Source organism: Tyto alba, unplaced genomic scaffold (genome assembly GCF_018691265.1).
Source record: "Tyto alba isolate M040663 unplaced genomic scaffold, T.alba_DEE_v4.0 Super-Scaffold_13, whole genome shotgun sequence".
NCBI classification, from domain to species: Eukaryota; Metazoa; Chordata; class Aves; order Strigiformes; family Tytonidae; genus Tyto; species Tyto alba.
Window position 1 is genome coordinate 42,225,653 of NW_024881275.1, and position 25,123 is coordinate 42,250,775.

Genomic DNA, 25,123 nt, shown 5'->3' on the forward strand with positions numbered 1-25,123 from the left:
CAGTTACTACAGCAAAGTACTAGTACACAACTACAGAATACTTTGATGATTATGGTGGTGACAATAATAACGTACATTCCTAATTCACTTTTTCAATTTTCCTAGTACCTTTTCAAATGCTTTAACTTTTGTTATTATATTAAGCAACAAATAATATTTAAATTATTGTGCACAGTGTCTCCTGCTTTACCTCTACTTCTCTCATTTCCACTGAACAAAAAGGATTTTAGATTTTTTTCTCTAGATGCAATTGTTCACATTTTGCTAATCTGAATCTTTTTGTTTTCCCGTGTTCATGCTTCTAATCTCCCTAAATCCTTTTGTATGATCTATATCCTTACTCATTTGTACAATTTCTCCCATTTTAACATAATCTTCAAATTTTATTGACTTTTTGTGTAATTCCTTTCCCAGGGCTTCATTAATGAAGACAGCAAATATGACCAGTACTAAAACTAATCAAGTGATATATAAGCAAGCACTTTCTTTTATTCATTTAGCCATCTCTGTGTTCAAATGATGTAGATGTTTGTACGCACTGTACAATAATGGAGCTTACCTGGACTCTTAAAAAAAGAGGACAAGCGTAACTTGGTAGATAGGTCACTACTTGCTTATACATTTGCTCCAAGTCTAATGATGTATTCTGCTTTAAAATAAGAGAGGCCATTCCTGCTTTTCCTTCATAATCTAGGGGAAAGCAAGTGAGATGAGAATTTTAGAACATGAATGAACTTGACATTTTAATGCTGAACCTTACGAAAAAGAACTGTAGTGCATTAATAAACTGAAAGTCATATATCATCTTCTGAGTTTCAGTAAAGATGGAAGATTACATTATATGGTATTACATATATTTGGAGATGACTCAAGAGATCAATTAAGCAATAATGCTGTAAATGAGTTTGGCAGGTAAAAGCAAATGGAGTCCCATGCTCAATAGAAGTCAATAAATGTGGATAAACATCAACATCATTACTCTCTCAAAACCAAAAGTGCTGAGCCTCTTTCGTGGATTAGCCAATTACATCTTCTCTTCAGTTTTAGCCCTTCTCTATTGCTGGTATCTCGTCTCAAAACTGGATCTGAATGTTGTTAACAGAGATATTAAAAGTTCTTACTGGTTTGTCTGGAAAGAGAGTACTGTGGGTCTACGGGAAAGACCAAAATGGGTAAAATATAAATGCAATGAGCTTCAGCAAGTAAAAATAACTGCACACTTTAAGCATCAGCTAGTAATAACATGAGATATTCTGCCATCCTTATCTTTTGTCTCCTTTTTAATTTTTTTTTTTTTGCTAATTCTACAAAATCTGTAAGAAATTTGATTTGTTTAAGTGCAAATATCAAAACAGTTGCATAAATTGGGTAGGAATCTGCAGGTAAATGTTGTACAGTAAATGAGAAGCTCTCATATTTCTGAGTAAGTCTTCTTTACTATGATTACATTGTGTTACTAGAGGTGACACCTTTTTCACATTTTAAACACTTTTATCATTTTGTATATCATCCTGGCCAACAACCAAACATCCAGCCAGCTTCTCACTCACTCCCTTCTCCCATGGGATGGGAAGGGAATAGATAGGAAGTAAGAAGAGTCATGTATCAAGATAATGGTAGTTTAATAGGGAAAGCAAAAGCTGCATGCACAAGCAAAGCAAAACCAGGACTTTATTTCCTATTGTCAGGCAGATGTCCAGCTGCTTCCTGCAAGGCAAGGCCTCACTCAGCACATGCAGTGGTGGCTTGGTAAGACAAATGCCATAACCACAAATGTCTCACCCACTTCCTTTCCCCAAGCTTTTATTACTCAGCATGGCATCATACAATATGGAATATTCCTTTGGTCAGTTTGAGCCCACTGTCCTATCCAAATCTGCTCTCAATTTCTTGCCCGCCACCAGCATACTTGCTGCAGGGAGAAAGCCTTGATATGGTGCAAGTTTGTTTCTTGACAGCCAAGCATTTGTAAGTTATAAACACTGTTTTAGCCACCAATGCAAAGCACAGCACTGTACAGACTCCTATAAAGAAACTTATCTCTATCCCAGCTGGTACACATTTAAAAAAAAGATTTAGCATGAATGGGCATCAAGCGCAGATGATCTCATGAAAATTAACAAACAAACAAACAAAAAATAATGCATTTTATTTATTTATTTATAATTTATTTACTTTTATCTTCATTTTATCTTTCACCTTGTCCTTGTTTTTTTTTTTTTAATATATCTGTTTAAAAATGGTTTATGAGGCTAAGTGAAAAGTGAAATAAGACAGAAGAATGTCTTCATACACTTCCCTTTAGAGTTACTTTAATTCTTACCTTGTTGACATTTATTTTGACACAGGGATGTGTGGTTTTTCCATGGATGTGAATTTAATAAATTTTCAAACTTTAATTTAGATTATGTAGCTATCACATATTCATGAAAGATAAATTTTCAAAAATACACATTGCTGCATACACATAAAATGCATGATTCACTGGCTCGTTCACAATCTGGTGGTATTTTCATTATTTACATCTACGTTTTAGCTAGGTATTAAACAGATAACTCAGTCAGAAGTGATTCATAGGTTTAAAACATAAAATAAAAGAGCTATGAGGTTTAACAACTAGGCTAGGGGAAGAAAAACATACAACTAAAGCTTCTTTTACCTGGCACAGATACACCATACACATTTGCTTCTTGTATGAAATCCAACATTACAATGACATCAGAAACTTCTGTAGTTGCAACATTCTCCCCTTTCCATCTGAAACATGTGAAAAAATAATTTCATCCCATGAAAACATAAGGACACTTCCTCCTTAAAAAATCATTAACTTTAGTGGGAACTCCATTCATTTCAGATTAACAACACCTCAGCATATTGATCTGATCACCATAAGACAATGCTTGCAATTCAAATTGCACTGGATATTAGCTATCACTATAAAGCACAATAAAATCTTATCATAATCTGATATAATGGTTTTCAAAATTTTGACACATATCTAAATGTATCAAATGTGATCAGTCTTTACTATTTGTATTACATTTTTCTCCACTTCAGTATCCAACTTCCTTGCTCACAGCAAAACCATCACTTGTTACTATGCTTATTGGGGGGACTGTTCAAAGAGCTGGAATTCCTTCAAGACATTCTGGAAATGAACTATCCAGCTCCATGGGAACACTTTTTACAAAATTAAGCCCCTACCATCCACTTCAAGATCATTACAAACTACATCACAGTAGTAATAAACCGAACACTTCTGGTTGAAAACAAATAGGACAGTGTTATTCTATTCTGCATGTCCATGATTTTTAATGAAGAAATGTGACAAGAAACAATTATTATACCTGAAGGTATCTCCAATCCTGTCCCAAAAATAAAGAAAATTCTCATGGTCTTGAACCATTAGATCTCCAGTATTAAAATAAAGATCTCCCTTCGTAAATACCTCACAGAGTAATTTCTTTTCTGTGTGTCTCTTATTGCCAGCGTAACCAAAGAAGGGGTTCTTCGCATTGACTTTGGAAATTAGAAGACCAGCCTCACCTATACAGAGAAGTTGAAACAATGTAAACCTAAGGTATTACTGCACAATTCCTTCCTATCCTTTACATTAATATTAATTTAGTACATACCATTTTCCAAGACCAGGAACCCAGTTTGGCACAGTTCAGTACATAAGACCCAATAATAAAAACTCACTGTTTCTACTGCTTTGCAATATCTGTGGTCATCTCTACACGCAAAGTCACCATAAAGACACAGTACAATACTGTCCACTCCAATTCCCAGTCTTTTTTATTTCTTCCTGATCACTCATCAGACGGTTTTCTCCCAGAACTTTCACCTATCAACTGTGAGTTCACTAGTAGGTTTACTATCCTATCAAAGTGCACACTTCAAGCGGATATTATGTCCCAGCCCCTACACCTTACTGAATTCCCAGTGATGACTCTCAATTTCATCATCTTCCTACCGAAAAACTATTGTTAATAAAAAGCAGGTGTTCAATCGAGGCATTAGATCCCTATTTAATCTCCTTTCACAAGTTGTGAGAACAGTTCTTAAGAATTTTCATTAATGTGATATAATCTCATTCCTTTCCTTTTGGAGTAAAACATAAATGTTTTAATATTTTTTTTTTTCTCAAAAAACAGGGAGAGATGGGGATAGGATTATCCTGTTACACATGTAGAGTATCAGGGTGTTAGTTTGCTGGAAGTGGAATAGTTGTATGAACTCCAACCCTTTTCAAAGCACATTCTGAACAAGAAAGCTTAAGAGTTGCACTACTTTGTATCAGAGAGAAGAATTATAAATATGAAAATACATAAAAATAAAAACGTGTCCAAAGCTATGCACACTTTTTAATTTGATACTGCCTCCTCATAAAAGAGCTGTGCCTTTTTTCCATAAATCGGTAGTGCTTAAGATGAAAGCATTTAGTTCACTGGTAGTTTCACTGCAGCCATGATGCTCTGAAGATACAGGGCATGGGTAAGACAAAGTCTGTAGAGATAGTATTTTTTATTAGACTGACTGGTATAATTGGAAAAAAATTAGACCAGGTGACTAATTACAACATATGTTCCCTTCACAGGTCAGTCTGACATCCCTACAGAAAATTTCCTGTAAAACTTTGTATTTTGGGGACCATATTTTTCTGAAAGTGCCCATCTTTGATTAAAACCTGTTAAAGAATCTTTTAACTCCTTTGAAAAACCTTCTTCAGCTCCCTGTTGAAGCTGTTTGTCTGGCCTTCAAAACAAGTGTTTCTTGCTTCAGCTTCCAGGCATTACTTACAGCTATTATGTTCCAACGGTAAAATAGAGATGCTTCACTATCTGATAAACACTTTGAAAACAGGTATAATCAAGAGATATCAGATATTTGGTAAGTATTTTGAAGACAGCTATAGTCAAGCAACCTCTTTTTTTTTTTTTTTTTTTTTTAATGAAAAAAATGATAAACTTAATCAACTCACTTAGTCAGGAATACTTAATCTCTCACTGAAAAGCATTTGCTCTAATCCACCAGCCCTCCTTGTAGATTTCTTAGGCAACCATCTCACTGTGTTAAACTCCTTTAAAAGCACAGATGTTACCATAGTACAGTAACACAATAGCAAGGCTCCTTAAAAATATTCTCTGGAGTATTTGTATTACAATCAAAAGGCCATTATATCCTATTAAAATACATACTTACCTTTCTTAACTTTTTCACACCAACCATGCTTATTTCTAATTGGTTCATCTTTTTGGAAATCATACTTGATTAAATCAAATGGGAAAAAAAGCTAAAAAAGGGAAAAAGTGTCATCCGTTATTCATCTGCACAGTGACATCTGGTGGTAGCAAATACAAGCAAGGAAACCTTTATCCAACCTTGCTCATCTAAAAGCAGAATGTAGTTTCATTTAAAACCAAGAACAGTCTGCATGTAAACTTACACTGTTTCTTGGAGGTAAGCAGCATCAAAACATTTTTATAATCTTGAAACTTTCTAAAACAGTTGGTGAAGACATAGAACCATAATTTTGTTAATTTTCTTACAAATAAGTTATGGGATCCACATATCAGTGAAAGAGCCTACATGAGTCAGAATAGAAGCATAACTGGAATTTAACTGACACTTAATGGTGGTGGCTGATATGAAAAGTGTTCTTGGTGTCTTCTGGCACCTAAAATAATGGGCAAAGCAAAGGCCTAAATCTCCTTATAAAGGGAAACCAACTTCCTGTTGGGCTTTACTCTTGCTTAATTAGCTTTGATTCTTCCCTCAGGCTTTCTCAGGCTGGTGTATGGTGGGAAGTCTTCGCATGAGCACCAGCATAAGTGTATGTACTCCTGTATTCTTTGACATAGGTATGTAGCTGTGCACATTCCACAGTTAAAGATTTTTTGGAAATACTTTGAACCCTTAGTTCTGCTGATGTAACTGACCTTACAGTTATGTTTTACAAATAACCTTCCTCTTGTATAGGGATCACAGATAGAATGCAGCTCTGAGTAAGCTGAAGGAGAAGGCAAGATACTTGTATCAACATTAGAAACTGCAGTATTTTTTTTTCTCCAGTATACAGGGTCTAACTCCTATTTCGCTTAGTTTTTCAACTATGATACAAAGCCAAATTAGACCTTTAAGAGTCATTGACAGATACCATATGCCTGATACTATCTGGACCACTGTCTTTGCAGTTGTTACCCTAAGGCTTCAGTTTGCCTGGCTTGGGATTCTAATTTCCCTTCTCATAAAGGAGTATATCAGCAATCTATTTAACGACTAGTCAAACTGAGTATATCAATTATCTTCTCCTGGAGAAATCTTGGCAATAAGAGAAAACAGTTTTGAAAACATATGAATATAAACCTGCAGTCTTCACAATAAAGAAATGCAATATAATTTAAGGATGGTGTTATGAAAGTCACTAAAGGTTAGGATGCTAAAACATAAACCCCTTTGCTTTTCTGCAACCAGTTTCGATGAAGAGTTGCATTATTATTTCATCCTAATTTGAAATGTGGCTGTAGCTATATTACATAATTTTGTTTTCAAGGAATTCTGAATAAATAGCACCTTGAATCAAACATCAAGCACACAATTTCAGCCTTATATGGACAAACTTGTTTCACTGAGTCTTTTCAGTGTTCACCACTGTTTTCCTTCTACCGTAAGTCTGAAAACAAAAAAGATGTTTTTAATAGTTGATCAAAGGAATAAGGTCACAGTGTGCAAAATCAAGTAATGATACAAGAATTGGACACTTTTTGAATAGTGAAGGGTATCTTTTTTAATAACTACAAACTATACACTTACCAAAGCCAAGAATTTGAGAGCCAAAAAGATCACCTTAATTAGAAAATAACCGTATTTTTTTGATGAACAAAATAGGAGGAATTAATTATAAACACAAGTCCTTTTTTCTTAGAGTCTTTTCTTTTGGCTGTCTACATTTAACTGGTGTTCTCTTACATTTTGATTTTCACATTTATGTTTACTGCTTTAATAGGTTTCATACGACAGGCCAAATGGAATAACATAAATAATAATAAAGAAATAGTGTAAAATGAAATGTAGCATGCACTGTTCAGTTCTATATTTATCTGTTCATTCCTTCAGAGCTCAAGAGCTGTATCTTGTCAACATATAAGTCTGTATGATGCAATATTCTAAGTTGCTATAAATACTGAGAAACTTTAGTATCTGAGATCATCTAAAAACTGTTGAGACTTTTACTATTTATGTTGCTTCATACATATTTTAGTGCATGTAATTTTAGAGTATTAACTATGGTTATTCCAGTTAGCTTTCTGAAACAATAGTCATGGAAATACATAAAAGGAGAAAACACCACATATTGCATTAGACATGCATAATGAAACTATGCCAACATACATTCCATGCAAATAGCTGTCTGTGTGCAAACAGACTTCTTTTCATATTAAATACTAGAAAATGAAACCTCCAGAGCAAAGCATTTAGTCTGGGTATAGGCCTACATTTGTTTTATCTCATTATTTAAGATACATTGGAAAAAAGGGCCTGAGCTGTTGAAGCATTACAATGTCATTTTCACCGAGTACTTCATGCAGCATTCATCATTTTAATCGACATCTTACTCCCTAAAGCACTGCATAAAGGTGCCAAATAAAAAGCATCATTTATCTAGCTGAAACTTAGAATGAGTTAAATTCAACTTTAATGTTTATTACTATGCTTCCTGGATGTTATCTAATAACAGTACTTCCCTCCCTTCCCTCCTCCTTTTTTTTTTTTTTTTAATTGACTGGAAATTCGTGAGTTTAAATAATGTTTGAAAATAGTTTTGAAAATCCTAAAGTTTCAATTTATAGTGACTGTTCACAGAATGTTCATCGGAGAACAAAGATCACAAGCTATTGCTTTGTAGTTAGTTATTTGTTTTAGGGAACAGATGCTGTTGAATTCTCTAGGATAATATATGTTTATAAACCAAAGCATTACTGTTACTAGATATTATTCCAAGCATCTTAAAAAAGCAAAATGTAAGAAAAATAAAGAATAAATTATGGAGCATAGTATCATGATATCTTATAGGTGTTTTAAAAATATACTTGTAATGCCTTATTTATGCTGTAAAGAGTAGATACATAGGTCCTCTGCATAGTTTTGTTAGCCAAAGTAAACAAAACCAAGAAAAAAAAAAATTTAAAGCCCTGCCTGATATTAACTGAATCACCACATATTGTAACAAAATATCCTGAAATACAGTTGATGCACCTTAGCTTATTTTAGCTTGAAACTAGTCAAAAGAGCAGAAACAACCTAAATTTCACTGGCCAATTAACTTAAAAGCTTCCATTGCTTGGATTAACATGTTTCAATGTTCTTTCTGTGAAGCCGGTTTTCTACGGTCTTAAGATCTGCTTAAACATAACTTTGTTTGCTTTTAAACTAAGAAGTATCTCTTCTGCCACTTAAGTTCTGTGACTGTATGAAAAAAGTGCATAATACTAATTCTGCATTGCTGTGTGAAAGACAAAATATTATATATGTTGAAATGATTTATGATTTGCTGTAAGATTTAAATGTTTCTCAGCTCAAAGCTGATTTTGATCCATATAGTTTTGTGTAAGAGGTTTAGATTCCTCTATTAGTTGGAATACTTATGCTTAAGATGATGAAAAAATACATTTATAAATACAGTTTGGAATATTTTTTTTAATATGCTGTTTTTTCAGAGGTACTTGCCATGGGTTATTTTTAGCCCTTCCTACAAGCTTCCTTGGATCTCATTAGTCCCACTTTCTCATTGCATGTTCTCTACCATCACTTGGAATTTATTTCAGTGTAAGAAAGAGATTTTTGCTTATATATATTTGGTAGATATGAGATAGTCTGAGAGTCTTACAGATTTTTCCCATATCACATCTATATAAATACACACATAATTTATACAACAGATAATAAAATTAATCATTATTAACTACACTCATATGTATGCCAGATGTAAATATTCACCAGTAATTTATTATATTACTGTGTTAATCTATACATTATCTTCTTTGTAAAACATTTTAAGTTTTACCAGCTAAAAAGCTATTCTGAGGCATCTAATATTCTGTTCGTTGACTCTACATGAACATCCTTATTGAAGGACTTATTCGTATACCACAGTGATGCTTTCAAGCACATGAACCAATCCCTCTTATATAAAGTATAGTGTGAAAAGTGCAAACAAGAGCACCGCTTTGAGTTAACATCTCACACACAGTGGCTTCTTGGATGTCTGATAACTGCTGTAATGTTAATCTGTTTCTTCCTATTAACTCATGCCTTCCAAATTATTTATAAAAACAAATCTGTTATGTAGAACCTTAATATTTATCACAAGTATTTGTTCCCAGTCGTTGGTAGTTACTGACAAAACAGTTACTTTGCTCATTCCGAGGGCTCAATTTGTCCTTTAAAGCTGTAACTTTTGTCTGCCTTTCAACTTTAGAAACTGTGCCACTGCCATTACCTACAACAGAAATGTCTTCCTATTTCTTTTCTGTATTCCCTGATAAAAATACTATACTTTGAACCTATGTGCTATTATTCCCACTAATATCTGTATGTATGGGTTTTTATACTGCATTTACTTTATTCTGACTGTGCGATTATGCCAACAGAAAGAGAGCAAGTTTCTTCCTTCTGCTTTACTGTATCACATATATGAACACAAAAGCCTCTTTTCCCCTTTCCCAGTTCCCTTTCTTCTATTCCCAGTTTAAGAAATAAGTACTTATGAAATCCCCAGAGAGTATGCCTAAGGGTATCTCCTAATATCACCCCATGTGTTGAGAGAATAATGTTTCAACAGTTGTAGTATTTCTTTGAAGACACACACACAAAAAAATAGGAATTGGATGACTGAGCCCTGTCTGTGCCATTCTCTGCTTTCCAGCAGGAGACAGTCTCCCTTTCCAACTTCAGACCATTCATGGGTCAGCAAATCAGCAATAAAACTGCTCTCCTTTACATATTGCTAGGTGTCCAGTGGATGTAATTCATACTGAAGTAAAACACGCACAACAGCTACACTTCAAAATGCATTGTTTAATAATCTGTAACCTGTAAAATGTATTTAAAAAAAAAAAAACAAACCACAACAAATGCCTGAAATAAGTCAAAATGAACTTATCTATGGCATTATAACACATAGTTTGTGTCACAACACTCACAGATTGCGAAGTAATCAAAAACACATATAAAAGGTTCCCACTTAAGTATTTGTTTAAATATGTATTTTTTGTTTGTTTGTTTGTTTGTTTGTTTAAAAAAAGAAAACCAATAAAAAGTATGTGTCATGATACTTTCAACATTCCTTCTCTCTCTCAATCTTTTCCAGACTTCTCTGAAACTGCACTATATCTAAGCCCTGTCCATGTCAACACTATTCTGCTTCAGCACATGAGGGAGCTAGCTGCAAAACAAGTGTGATGAAGCAGGCTGAATGAACTGCCATCCAGAGATTGCAGAACTGTTAATTTGAGACGTGTAATTACTGTAATATTATTAATAGGCCATATTGTTCCACTGACACAAATTCTTTCAGGGGGAGAGACTGTCTATGTTGAACAACTATAAATTCTCTGGTCAAAATATATTACTTATGAAAAAGCTCCTGACGGAGCTTTGGAGTAGCCTCTGAAACCTCCTTGATTTGGAAGCAATTTGAGACAGTTCTTTTCCCACATAAAATGGGTCATATAATCCACCCACTGACCTGGCTAGACATACCATGCCTGTGTAACCAAGGTGAGGTAGTTCATCTCTGCACTCAATCTGGTTTTCAGTGACAACCTTCATTCTTCCCTCAAACTCTACCATCACAGAATGCCAAATGTATATACACTGAGAGAAGGGTTGGGAGCCAATACACATCAGGCCCCCTGGAGAATGGTAGTAGCTAAATATTGAGGCTGCTCACAAATAACGTGCTTTAGCTATTTTCTTTATGACAGAAACTATGGAAATAACTGAAGACTCACCGTAGATTTATTTCTAGGGAAAAGACAGTATTGAAAAAGAATAAAATGGATCTCAAGCCAAGCCAAATGGAATGAACAGTTTTTTCTGGTTCATAAAATATCTTATGGTCTTTCCATATTCATACTGAGTAAGCAAGGGGGACAATCTGTAATTATCTTAGCAGACTATACTTACGTGTCCATAGACTATAACAGTTCCAACTTGGAATAGTATATAAATTATAAAAAAGATGTCTAGTGATATATTCAGTTAAAACTGCATTTATATTTTAATTGCAGGTTACATGAGCTATTTTTTCTTCCAATCTGCAGTAACTAACTCAAATCCTAATTCCAATCATTGAAGAGGAAAAAGTAGCATGTTTCATGTGCAAAGAACTCCAAAATACAAAACTTCCTTTTGGAACCTTCCTCTTGGAAACACAAACAGCACAGGTAATGGATATGAAGTGCCACTATTAAGACATGCAAACCCGCCCGCACTACTTGATTAAAAATTCAGATAATGAAATCAATAAATAGATAATTTCAAATCTAATCCTTTATCTGCTGTAACCTTTTACTGGGCATTTCTAAAAGATTAATGACTTATGACAAAACTCTGTCAAAAGTTCTGAAATACTGGAAACAATTTACTCAGGTTTGGAATAAATACGAGATTTCATGAGGTAAAAAGTTTTAAAATAATTAAAGCATGCAGTTTAGAAAAGTCTGAAACAAAAATTAATACCAGCTCAAAGGTTCCTGGTTCACCTACTACTCCTTAAATTCCAGATTCCTGATTTCCTGTAGTGGATCTGTACCCTTCTAGAGACATGCATCAGAACCAGATGTCCACTGTGCATAATACAAAGCATCAGTCATGTAGAATAGAGAATCAACAGAGTAGGTGTGATTAAATTCCTGAGCTCTCAATAGTTTCTGAAAAACATACTAGCTCCTGTGGTGTTCTTCTGAGTCTTTCCAGGTTTCTCCCTGCAGTCTGGGTTCCTATCCCAGAACTGAAGAATTCCTCTGGCCCCAAGTTGTAAAATAGTCTGCGGTGATTGTAATGCAATGATGTTGTACTGGAATTGTGGACCCTGGAACATATGCTGTCTAGAAATCTATGTGCACATCATCAGAAGATACCTCTGATGTATTTTCAAAACAATATTTTTGCATAATTATCTGAAAAAAAGTTTTGTCAGGACATTTTGCTATCAGTTCTCCTTATGAGCCCAAATACCACTTAAGTCAGCAGAATATGTATACATGCATAGGTATCTCAGTAAATTTGCAAATTCTAGGCAATACATGTAGTCTTACCTATTTCAAGAGTAAAAGTTGGTGTAAATAACAACATAATGTGAAATATCTAGTCTCCTTGCTAGAAAGCCTTGCTAAATAATCTTTCATATTTTTAGCTAAAGCTTGGGACATGTGTTACTGACTTCTCAAACCATTTAAGAGATGTTATTAATAGGACCCAAAGCGGAAAATCTATCTGTGAATTTCAGGCTGAAATAAATTCTTCTTTATTTACTCAGAAGGGTGAAGGAAAATCCACTATGTGTGATATAAATAATATGTATTCTTCTTCCCCAAGACATACAACCTCCATTGTCAAAGCTGATGGAATATAAATCAGAGACTATTGAATAAGCAGTGAAAAAAAGTATGTTTTTTCTAAGTTTAGTAATCTAAAACAAACAAAACAAATATAGCAGGCTTAGTAAATAAAGGGGCGTAAAGTATTTAAATTAATACCCTTGGCAAGTATTGTCTGTCACAATTACTCAACAGTGATTATATTTATATTGTGTAATCTTTGAAACTTATGAATAATGATACAGACTAGACGCAGAATAGTTTGAGTTACTTATGCTGAAATACACCTAGGTATAAAATACCTCTTAAAGTTGTATCTGCATGTATGTTTACTTTAATTAGTATTAATTCCCATTTATGCTAAATATTTACATAGTAATATGCACTATAAATATACTCTTTGAAAATAGCTCTAAATATAATCTGTAGAACACTAAATCAGAACAGGACACTTGTATGTTTATTTCACAGATGATGAGCACTTAGGTATTAAAACAAATCCAACTTCCTCTTTAATACAGTAGGGATTTGAAATGATACTCGGAACCTAATCAAAACTGTCAGAAGAGAGGCAAGGCCTTTTTGACTCTTGTGAACTTTAAGAAAAATCCAAGTGTGACTGCTGAAAGTATAACTGGGTTAGGTACTAAGCACTATCTGCAATACTTTGGCAGCCAAGATTTTACAGATGGTCAATTAAACTTGCAATAACTAAGTTAGAAAATTTACCTTGGACTTACAACTGCATCCCCATGTCCTGTGATCAAACTGAGAAACACAATTACCTTCAGCACTCCCTTTTGCAAAGTACAGTGTAATTAGTCACCTTATAAAAGAAATTGGTGCGTCCAACAGATCCAATTTTTCCTGTGTGGTTCACGAAACAAATGTTTCCTTCAGTAGCACCATAAAATTCACAGATCTTAATAGCGCCAAATCTGTCTAAAAATTCTCTCCATACATCATTTCTTACTCCATTTCCAACTGCTAGTCGGACTTTGTGATTTTTTTCTCCTTCTTTCTGTTAAAAAAAGAAAAAAAAATATAATGTACTAATAACTGCATTAGATTGTTACATATGTTGTGAGGAAAATGTACCTTCTTTAAATACATCAAGTATACACAACAACAAAAAAATAAAAACAACAATTAAGAAGTTAAAAGAAAGCTGGCATAGATTGTCTACAGCTACAATGTAGCAAACTGCAATCAAAAACCTATTATCTTGTTGAACAAGCAAATTATTTCCTGAATAGTGGCTACATTACTTTATATAAATGCTTCCATATTTTAAAAGTTGCCTCATCTCAGTCTGTTTCCACTCAAAAGAATTAGAAAACTGGGAAGAACAGAGAAAAACAGGAATTATTTCTGTCAAGGGATTAAAGTCAGCAGAGATTAATAGTTACTTTCTTGTGTCTTCAGACTGATTATAAGAAACAATCAGATTTCACACACTTGTAATATCTGTTCCTTCCCACACATTGCATCTGAGTCATCTTCTGTATTTCTTTCAATATTAAGACTTGCAAGGTTTTGTTCAATGTTACTTGGAATACACTATTTCTTTGTGATCTTGGGTCTTTCCTGTTGTCAACTCCCAAGTTTTATTACAAGAAACACAATCATATGTATACATCCAGTTCAGTGAGACTCTTAAATTTTATTAATACATTCCCAAACATTGCAATCACTTGGAGCACCTTTAAGATACAATCAAATTTAAGTTAAATTATCAGAAGGCAAAAGATCTAAAATGGTATGGTTTTTTTTTTGTTGTTTTTTTGTTTTGTTTTTTTTTTTTCCACCCATTTAAATATAAGATTCCTTTTTTAATCATTGCAAGTGGCATTACAGAATGCCTTAGAAGTGAGATAGCACAAAATAAATATAGGTACAGTTTGTTACCACATACCTTTAGAATTGCATAGCACTCTGGTACTGCAACACTCTCTGTATGTACCTCTATATATGTACACTTATACAAATGTATACAAATACCTCTCTATGTACATATACACATATATACACCAATTCACACTTTAAATTTAAACCTCTGTGTGTATATATATACACATCCATGTACATATACAACAGAAAGCAGATAGTCCCTATTTTCTATTCTAGTTTCTTTTCCCCTCCCAACTCTAATCCAGTATGAATTAGGTATGTTGTTACAGTGAAAATCCATGTTAGCACCTTTAATCTGCCATAAAAGCACAGCAAATTATTTCTGCGAAGAGATCTGGTCAGCTGCCTGAAACAGGAATCTTTTAACATTTTGGATGTTAAGGACTGTGAAACTTCTACCAAGTATACAGACAGGAATGTTCCTCAGAGGTTTATGTCTTGGCTAAATTCAATTTTTCATGAGGACTGTGATTTGTCACTTTTGTAAGAAAAACTGCAAGCACTGTGAAATTTTAAGTTCCTCCTCTAAATCATGAAGATTGGCCAAGTTTTTTTCTTCCCTCCTCCAAACCAGTAGCTCATGGAAAGATAAAAAATTCCTTTATTAAGCTTCAGAGTCTTTCTTCTGGAAATTAAGTCCTCTTGCTGTAATGATTCAGCAAGGAACTCACCTATTGCACTAGATGCAGATAGCTCTTGGTGGACTACAATCTGAGGCATTATCTTGCTATTTTACCTCAAAAATTATATCACTCACCAGCCTCCCTCAGTCACTAATCAGTCTGTTTTTACAACTCATTTCTTCCCTTTTCCCTTCTCCTCTCCTATTTTACTTTAGATGCAAAAGTAACTTCTAAACATACAAGCACACACTTCATTGACTTCATGCTAAATCATTATTAATAAGTGCTGCAGTACATAGTACAGCGAAACTGACCATGAACATAGCCTGGAACAGTGTCTAAAAATTACCCATACATGTAATTTTTGGAGTGTTTTTTTTTTGTTTGTTTGGTTTTTTTTTCAACTTCAGATACAATATCACAACGCAACAGTGTAGACATTCATATAACTGAAATAGTAAGGTCTCTTATATTACAAATTCAAAATCATTCTGCTATGAATTAACAACAAAAGTATTAATTTTTTAAAGAGAAAGCTTTTCAGGGTTACTTTGAACTTTGTCAGGAAAGCTTTTAACTCTTTTTTATCCTCCAGAAAATTGTCCACCATCTTTAGAATATTCCAGTCACTTCAACTTAAAACTTTTCCAAGTGGGTTATTTTCCTTACAGTTTCATTGCTAACTGAAATTAACATGTCAGTAACTAAACTGCAGTTACCCCTTGCTGATGCCACTGAATTATTCAAATGCACTGCCTCTGCTAAAATATGAAAAATAGCACAAGAGTCTTTCACAGAAATCCTTTGTTCCACAATGAACAGAAGAGACAAATATGTGCCTATATATACACACACTAATTAAGTGGGTTATTCATCAGGCTAGGAACATTCAAAATCTCTAGAGACCAAGTTAATAAGTAGATGAGTTTGCTTCTATTATTTATACTTTGAGAAAAATAAAAGCACTGATGGCTGTTTACTGGAAAGACATAAACTAGGATGAACTAGAAAACAATGTCCTAAATGGATGATTTTTTTTTCCCAAAGGACAAATACAGCATATTTTATAAGTACAGTTATTTCAGTATCTTCAATTCCTCGTGTTATTTTAGCTGCTTTATATTAGTACAGCACAAAGTTGTTTCTCTAGTGGAAAAGATGCAGGGTAAACCTGATGAGTCAGCATTCTGCTGTGCTTGGATTGTTAACACTTATCAACAATACGACTACCTCACTTTAGGAAGTATTCTCTTAAGGCATTCAGCCCTTTTGCAAAAATACAAAGAAGGTGTGTGATGTCATGCAGAATAGATTGCAGAAAGAAAAATTTCTTAAAAGAGAGGACAGTAATTCACTTCTTCACAGCTAAGGTAAATTTTCTGTTAGACTGCATTGCTGCAACTGCTGTATTTGTCATTTAGTCAGCTCCATCACATATGTACCCATCTGTTGATACAAGACTCCCTGAAGACTACTGCACGGATTTCTGGGGAAAAGGCACTAAAACTGTCATGCATTTAGCAGTCTTTCAACTGTAAGAATGGAAACTATATGTAATTTAATCTCCCAGCAGGTTTAATAAGTATGAAGAGAATGATTATAATGAGGGAAACCTTAAGCAGTGATAATTTACTTTAGTTTTACATGTGAGTAAATTCATATAGCTATTTTTTTACATATCTTTACCTAAACTTTTGTATAACTAATATATTACATTAATTCACGTTAGCTTTACATGTAACTAACTTTCAATGGAAAGTGAACCACATTAAATAAAACAGAGTTAGCCATTTTAACATCCTTTTCATGACTAATCTAATATTCAGCATCTGTACTACTGTCCAGATCCCTGACAGAGTCCAACTCTAGGGCAGCCATGTTGGTATCCAAAGGCACTGTGACCGAAAACTTATGCAGTAAATTAAATGCAATAAATAACAGAAGGGAAGAAAAAGGGTTGGTAATACCAACAAATTCTAGAAACATGGTTGAGTTAGAGTGTCCTAATGTATGAAAATCTAAATAATTTAAATATGCAGGAACTTACACTTTAAACAGACTATAGCATCAAACAGTCATGATCTGAATTTCTGCCATATTCAGATGGCATTTCATCAACTAGTTTCCCTTTGGTACAGTAGGTAGGAGTAGGAGGAATTCCAAGGAGTCACCTGGTACACATCTTTTCTGGGAGATAAGATCTGCTATCCCAGTGCCATTCTTGACAGCTGAACAAGCTGTAGCATGTCAGCCAGTTACTGTGGAACAATTGGTATGCAGCAATTGTTTGCGTGCATGTTCTTAGCGTGCTGCAACAACACAGTACCTAGTTAACACTTCTTCACTAAAAGCTGTATTTCCTCACAATGGCTGATTTATGAAGGACTCAGTGCCTTGCCATGGTCAACTATCACCAGTAAGTTCAAATAATGTGTCCTGTGATAATTTGCTCATGCTTTGTGTTTTTGAATGATTAATAGTTCTCTACAGATAATGAGGAAGACAGATTTTAGAATAACAGAATATCAGAACATCTTCCCAAGGTTTTTTAAAATGTCTATTTATTTTTCTGCACTGTGATTTTCTTTTTTTTTTTTTTACAGAGTGATTCTGAAAGAAAATGGGGATTCAGTTGATAGTAAAAAGGTGAAACATTTTTTCCAATGCCTTTTTGAAGCGTTAATAAGCAAGAACCATTCTTACTTTACACCTGGACTTTTCTTCAGTTCATTCTGCTAAGATCTTTGAACTGTATACGAAATATCTGCATACATCATAAATCAGTTTCTGACACACTATTTCTCCATTTTGAGTGCTTGTTTCATTTGTACAGTAACTAATGGACAAGTCAAGATCTGCCTCATTACACTAAATACCACATACCTGGAATTTTTCATCTGCCACTCTTTCCTCCTTAACTGTTCTTTGTAAACTATGTGGACTACCTACGTGATTAAATTGCTGATAAAAGAAATACCTTTTAAAGTGCCATCAACAGTATATTAATTGTTGTGTGAAGGATTCATGACTGCAGGCATACAAAAACATACTTAGCAGTTGCCTTAAAAGAATACAAGAAAACAGGTTTATTGTCCTACTTTTACCATTTCTGCAGCAGGAAAAGCCAAATGGAGAGGAGCAAAGGCAACTTCAAGCAAAGGAGGCATGAAATGTTTTTTGTCTTACAGCCTTGATGAAACTAAAAGCAATCTCAGGGCTTGAGAAACGCAAACATCTGTTAAATATAAAATATGATGGACAGACCACACAGGATGTACATTCATGTATTTACACGGACTGTGTGTAACAACACATTCACCAGTTCTCTATTGACACATTAGCCTTGAAAAAAGGGGTACCAGGTAGTTAGTAGAGAAACTATAAGATGAGAGATATCCTACTGCCATTATGATGATAGATGTAATAAATTCTTCAAGATGAATGTTTAAATTCACTTTTCAGTAATGCCTAATTATAAATTGCAACTAGGTTTTCCAAGCAAAATACATACAGATTTAAAAATACAAGTGAAAGAAAACAGGAAGGGTACTGAATTGATGCATCATAAGAAAGGAACAGGAATTCCAGGAAAAGGACACATCCTTCCAGTTCAGAAACTGGTTGTTTGTTATTTAATAAAGCTTACTCTCATCATGCTTTCATTAATTAGTCTCCTGATATCTAATAGGATTAGATTCTAACAGGAGTCTTCTTCTTTTTGATCTTCTAATAGGAAAGGTTTTCTTTAGCTGTACTTCTATTTCCTCAGAATTATCTACCAAAAAAAAACCATCACTTTTATTTGTGTTCCACACAGTAATATAGAGTAGATCATTGTACTTTTGGTGATTGTCCCAGCAGACAAGTTAAAATAAATTACACAGTACTTTCCAAAAGTCAATTTAGAGAATTAAAGCATGCACATATTATTTATTGTGTTCCTTTTTGCACACAGTATTCTGTGAGCAATATGAAGCTTCCCTTTGTGAAAGTATGATGGTGATTTCTAGGCTTCACTATCAGGATATTGTCTACATGACTCTAGTAGCTTAAGCCAAAAGATGAGTATCTAGAAAAATAAGCTGGAAGAAAGTTGTTTGTTATTGATCAAGTTAGATGACCTCTAAAAGACTCAGGAAAATCTTGAGCCACCATGCTAGAATCAGTAGCTACAGAAGACTTTTTCAGAAAGAAAACCTGGAAACTCTTAGTTACTAGTGGAATGAATGAGAAAACAGACACAGAATCATCATGCAGATGGAGTCCAAGAGAGGTATGCCAGTACATATAGATATCAGAAGGCAGTAGCCAAAACGGACAGGATTATAATATGTTTTTTGGTCATTTTTTTTTGAAAATATATTATTGTCGTAGCCATTGCAGTTTAAAGCACAAAGTTTGTTGTGATATACAGTAAATTTTTTATTAGATCAACTGATATAGTCTGGAGAGAGAAAATAAAAGCTTCCAAATCCCAGGTCCATCCCTAAGGTTCACTTCAGATGTGCTGACTAAGTTCTTAGTCTAAAAATTCTATTTTCTCTACCTTCATGTACAAACAGTGTTCAATTCTTCCTTTAGGCACTGTTAATACTGTAGTAAATCAGTAACAACTTGGATTAAGAATGACATCTGCTTACAACATATGCAAGCGATTGCAGTTTTTTGGTTTTTGTTTTTTTTTTAACAAACAGAAGTTACTAGAAAAATAAATAACTTGCAAAATTCCCCCCAGTAAATACAACTGTAATGACATATAAAGATTATTGAGAGACTTCAAATGGAAGGTACAGATGTGGTTGTCTCTAACTGTGACACATTATTGGTTTGGGGTATTTCATAAAATATTTATGTTGGAAACCTGAAAAGGGCTTGGCAGATTTCCACTCCACATTTTCATGTTAAGAGAAAGAACAATTTCCAGTACTGAACATAAACTGAGCTAAAATTTAATGGGGAATAAAGTGTGACATCAAGTAAAACCTGCATTGTAGCCTGCTGACTCATTTTTCCTTCCTTACCTATCAAATTTCCTTCCTTCAAAGAAATCTGTTTCTAGGTGGGAGACAGTGCTATCCAACATATATAAACCCCATTCTCACACCCGTTCATATGACACTTGAGTCAACAGCAGGAAAATAAGCATTCATTCTGTTTGCTTATCCCAGCAACACTGACTTCCTTGTTTTCTCCTTCTAAATTATTATTCTTCTAACACCGAAGAGTTTCAATAAAATAAACCCTTAAGCATCTGTTCTAAAGTCACTTCAGAGAGCTTAATCCCATCCAAAGAAACTTTGACCATACTGGATCTAGTAAAGAGATTGGTTTGCATCAGCTTAACAAAATAAAGTTGGAAAGCTGATATACATGGTTTTATACAGTTGAGGTAACCCCGAGGAAGTAGGCAATGTTACTGATGCCAAAGGATAACATTAGCTCAATATTAAATGAACATAAAACAAAACAGATATTGAAAGACAATTTCTAAGCAATGATATAATTAATTGTGAAACAGACTTTGAATACAAGTAGAAGTGAACTCTGGTTTTAATAGAGAGCTTACCAAGTTCATGCAAGGTATCATAAATCATACAATTAATGTCATAATATATGACAGCTTATGCAAGTAGAAGACAGGACATAATGACCAAGGAAACTGATTTCTAGCCTCTGAAAACTACTTCAGGATTCAGGTCCCCTTTACAGCAAAGCAGGAAAGAGATGCTGCATTACCATTCATATGTTTCCAAAAGTTTCAGGACACAATGTATTATTTAAATAGCTCATTACTTCAAATTTGAAATAAATCTGCAAGTGCATTAGGAAGATTTTGTATACACTTTAAATGTTAAATTTTAAATGTGTTGCACCCCTCCCAAGGAAAATATATCCACAGATTAATAGAGAACTATTTCCAAGGCCATTGCTTAGAGAGGATATAGGGAGCTATACTATGCCATACTTCTGAAATTTTGTAGATCACTGTTAATAGAGACTTTGAGCAACATCAGCCATCAAGATGAAGTTATTAATTTGCTGAATATTCTATTTCACTGAAGTAGTCATGCTAATATTTTAGAGCAGAATACATTTTGTAGCTTCTGATGGCTACTAGCCATCAGTGCTGGCTCTTATACTTTCATTACGATAAAAAGACTGCAGAAAAAGAGCTTGGAAGAGAGCAGGAGTAACGATTACTTACTTAAGAGCTCAGCAAAATCCATGATCACATAATGTAAGGTCTTTGTACTTGTACTTAAAGAAAAAAAGACAACTTCCTTGTCTAATTGATGTTTTTTCCAGACAACAGGTTACAAAACTAAACTGGATGCAGAACAGGTTTCAGAAAAATTCTCCTGCAAAAGTCTTCAAGAGCTTTGCAGATGTGAGTGGGAGGCAGAAAGATCAAACAAGACAAAACTAATAAGGAAAGCTAAACCAAGAGTCTATATGCTAGCACAGAGACTTGACAAAAGTTCTGCTCAAAAATATGAAATAAGAGTCCACACTGTGGCCTACAACTATCAGAAATACACCATTTATTTCAAGTTTAGTGTTAAAGAAACGAAGCACTTGAAATCTGTGTTAATTAGAAGGGCTTTATAATACTCTAACCTTGAGAACACTGGCCATATAATATCTTCACACAGCTTGAAAACTTGTATTAGCCATATCTTTCTCATGCTGTCAATATATATAGTACATCTAAATTAATGAAACTTACAGAGAGATAACATTTGGCAAATTATTTCATGTACTTGAAAGATAATAATGGATTGCATAGCATATTTAAAATCCTTCCACTTATTTGTGTGAACAAGTATCTCTTCCAGTTTTAACACAACAAATACTTACTATTTTTCTTCAAGTACCTAGCTACCAAACTGGTTCATTTTATAATTTTAAATTTTCTTGATAAGGTACATCAGGTTTCTCTTTAGCTAGCTAGCAAAAAAAAAAAAAAAAACAAAACAAAGCAAAAAAAAAACCCCACATCCTCACAAAGCAGAGTTTAGACATGCCAGCTCCTAGAAAGTATGCACATAAAAAAAAATAGAATATTTCTATAATTAATGAATAGTTAATGATGGTATGAATATAGTAAATAACATAAAATAGTTAATGGTTGCATAAATAACTTTATTTGTAAAATTTAAAACTCCTTTAAAATGGCTTGGTAACAATTTAAAATGAGAGTTTGTTTGGGAAAATTAAGTATATTAATCTATTATTCTTGCTTTAAGATACTTAACAAGATAAAATGGGTCAAACAAAATCCCATGCTCTAACTGTACATTTAAATCACAGGAAAGGGGAACAACTAATATCTCAGGCTGCAGACACAGCTAATGTGGTGAAGTGCTGGAGAGAAGGGAGATGACTTTGGGGAAATCATGTTACCCTACAATGAAGAAAAATCACAGTTTATAAAATCTAGGCCCTTCATATGTTTTGATTTTCCTTATGATCTTTAACTCGATTTGTCATTATAACATTTTGTTTATTATAAAGTTAAAAACCAAACAACTAAAAATAGTAATAAAAACCCCAGATGCACAAAAAAAAAAAAAAAAAAAAAACAAAACCCCAAACCAAACCAACCAAACAAAAAAAAACAGAAAGAGAAAGATATCACAATTCTAGTTTCATATTATAGCCAGTAGTGGTCACTGGGACATCAGCCATGCCATTTTTAATTCAAGAATATTCTCTTTGCTGAAGCATGCACGGATAGTGCTCTAGGATCTATGACCCACCATTACATTACTTAAACATACTGCTGAAAATTTTAAAGAAAAAAAAAAAATCCGATGTCTTATGTACAGTGAGCTTTCCAATTCTTTGGTCAGCAACTTGAGATACTAATGTAAATTGTTATTTTGCTAGAAAACAAGACTGATTTGCATTCTCTTTGAATTATTAGAACACTGATTAAGCATGAGGTTATTCTGGAAAATCATAAAATAAGGATTTGGATCAGAAAAGGGTTTTCAGTTTAATTAATTTGAATTATTGGCATGATTTCCTAAGAGATTAGTAATTTCAATAAAATTCACTGAAATGGAAATAAATCATTTATTATTTTTTTTGAAATCACTAAATGAAATTATGATAGAGGCAAAGGGAGAATGTTCAATGAGATAACAGTTGCATTGTATCCAAATTCTGTACATTTTCACAAATCTCTTTGTGTTATCCTAAACATTTAGTTAAATTAAAAGGGGATACAGTTCTTTTTGCTTAATGTTATACAGGTACTTGGAAGCTGTTATATATTTTTATTTAGTATTCAAAATAAAAGCTCTTTATGATCATAAGTAACTGTGTAAAGTAATTTAATAAAATGCTTAACCAGGTAAGAAAATGTCCAATGCAACATTTAGGATTTATTATTGAAATACAATAGGACAACCTGCAGGTCATAAATGGATGGAAGCTACCAGCATTAGCAAGATGAATTTTAGTTTATACTTGACTATGAATATTTGTTTCATATTCATTGTGAAACATTTAGCACAAGCATTTGAGGAAAGTCAGTTGAGTTTGCTATGCAACAGGTTAGATCCGTTCCATCAATATTATTCTATACATCTTGAATTAATTCCAACAAATTTAAGGCATTTAGCTTAGCCTAAACATCTTGGGCTTTCTCTATCATCAATGGGTTGATACTTAAACATAACAGCAAATAGATCAAGAGTTAATTCAGTTAACCTAAGTCAGCTATACTTGGTGATTAAAACAGGTTCAGGATACTTTGTACTTGATACCATATTGATAGACTAGCACATCACTGACTGACAGAGGAAAAGAAGTATTTTCACGTTAGGGTTAACACACTTCCAGAGAGGAATGTCACTTTAACAGAACTAGCTTTATTGTCTGGAATAGCTCTCTAATTGCAACAAAAGGCATAACCTAGACTGCTAACCTAGACCATACCACTTCAAAATTTTAAAGCATAGTTTAGATGATCTCAAAATTAGTACATTCCCCAAGCCAAAACAGTGCTAAAAATGGCCTACAAAACTTGAGACCTCTGATATACTGACAAGATATATGACAAGAAGCAAAGTTTTAAAAATTCTGAAAAGTCATTGAACAGTAATCCTGGTTTTCTGAACTCACACTGTGAAACTCTGTGAAATAATATTTTTTCACCAAATGATCCTGAATCAGTTTTTAGTCTCAAAATCTTTTAATACTTTAACATGTTCCTGATTCAAGCAATTTTGGTTTTTTTTTTACAGTATATAGATCACCAAATATTTGAAGAACCTCACATATATGAAGAGTAGAGGGACAGGTTCAGTGCAGTTTTATCTCCCTTTTAACATAGCCGCATTAAGACCAATAAATGTGACTATTACTTACAGACAGATAGCCATCAATTTGATTCCACTTACCAGTGGCTGGCTGCAAAGGTAACGGCAAAGTTCTCCAATGTACTGGATGACAGTCACATTGTACTTTTTGCAGTCACTCCAAAACTGACTAGCTGAGAACTTCTTTTTTAACACACAAGTTGCACCTTTAGGGAAACAGTAGAAAAGGAAATGAAGCATTTTCTCTATCTGGCAGCTTACCTAGCTATCATCTCTGTTTCTACAAAACAGAACATAAGAGGAACTAAGAACAGCCTTTTTCAAAGAACTGTATGATATTTAAGCTATTTTATTAGAAGACGTGCGTTCAAACCTGGTAGGCAAAGAAGGAAGATGAACCCAGCCTCCTCCTTGGTGAGACGGTAAACCAATAGACAAGAGGTTATAAGCAAGAAGACAGCTTCTCTTTGTTGGTGTTGTAACATTATTCAAAAGAGTTAAATGAAAATATCTAGAAAAGTCAGCCTGAATTAGAAAATCATTTGTGTATCACTGAAACATCATTTTTCACAAAGAAAGCATTCATCAATACAGATTCAGAGAGAATTAATACATAATCCAATGATCTTTCCCTTGCTCTGACTTGTCCTTGATG

At 33.7% G+C, this 25,123-nt stretch overlaps 1 protein-coding gene across 1 annotated transcript in view; it reads right to left on the reverse strand.

Annotated features, from left to right (window-relative positions):
• The window catches only part of SLC27A6 (solute carrier family 27 member 6), a 42,143-nt gene that overhangs the window by 3,571 nt on the left and 13,449 nt on the right, over positions 1–25,123 (reverse strand). Inside the window, exons 4-9 of the mRNA XM_033005608.2 lie at positions 24,550–24,674; positions 13,432–13,626; positions 5,206–5,296; positions 3,348–3,546; positions 2,660–2,757; positions 560–690 (exon numbers count right to left, since the gene is read on the reverse strand). Coding sequence (XP_032861499.1) covers positions 560–690; positions 2,660–2,757; positions 3,348–3,546; positions 5,206–5,296; positions 13,432–13,626; positions 24,550–24,674 — 839 coding nt within the window. The remainder of the gene's footprint in view (positions 1–559; positions 691–2,659; positions 2,758–3,347; positions 3,547–5,205; positions 5,297–13,431; positions 13,627–24,549; positions 24,675–25,123) is intronic.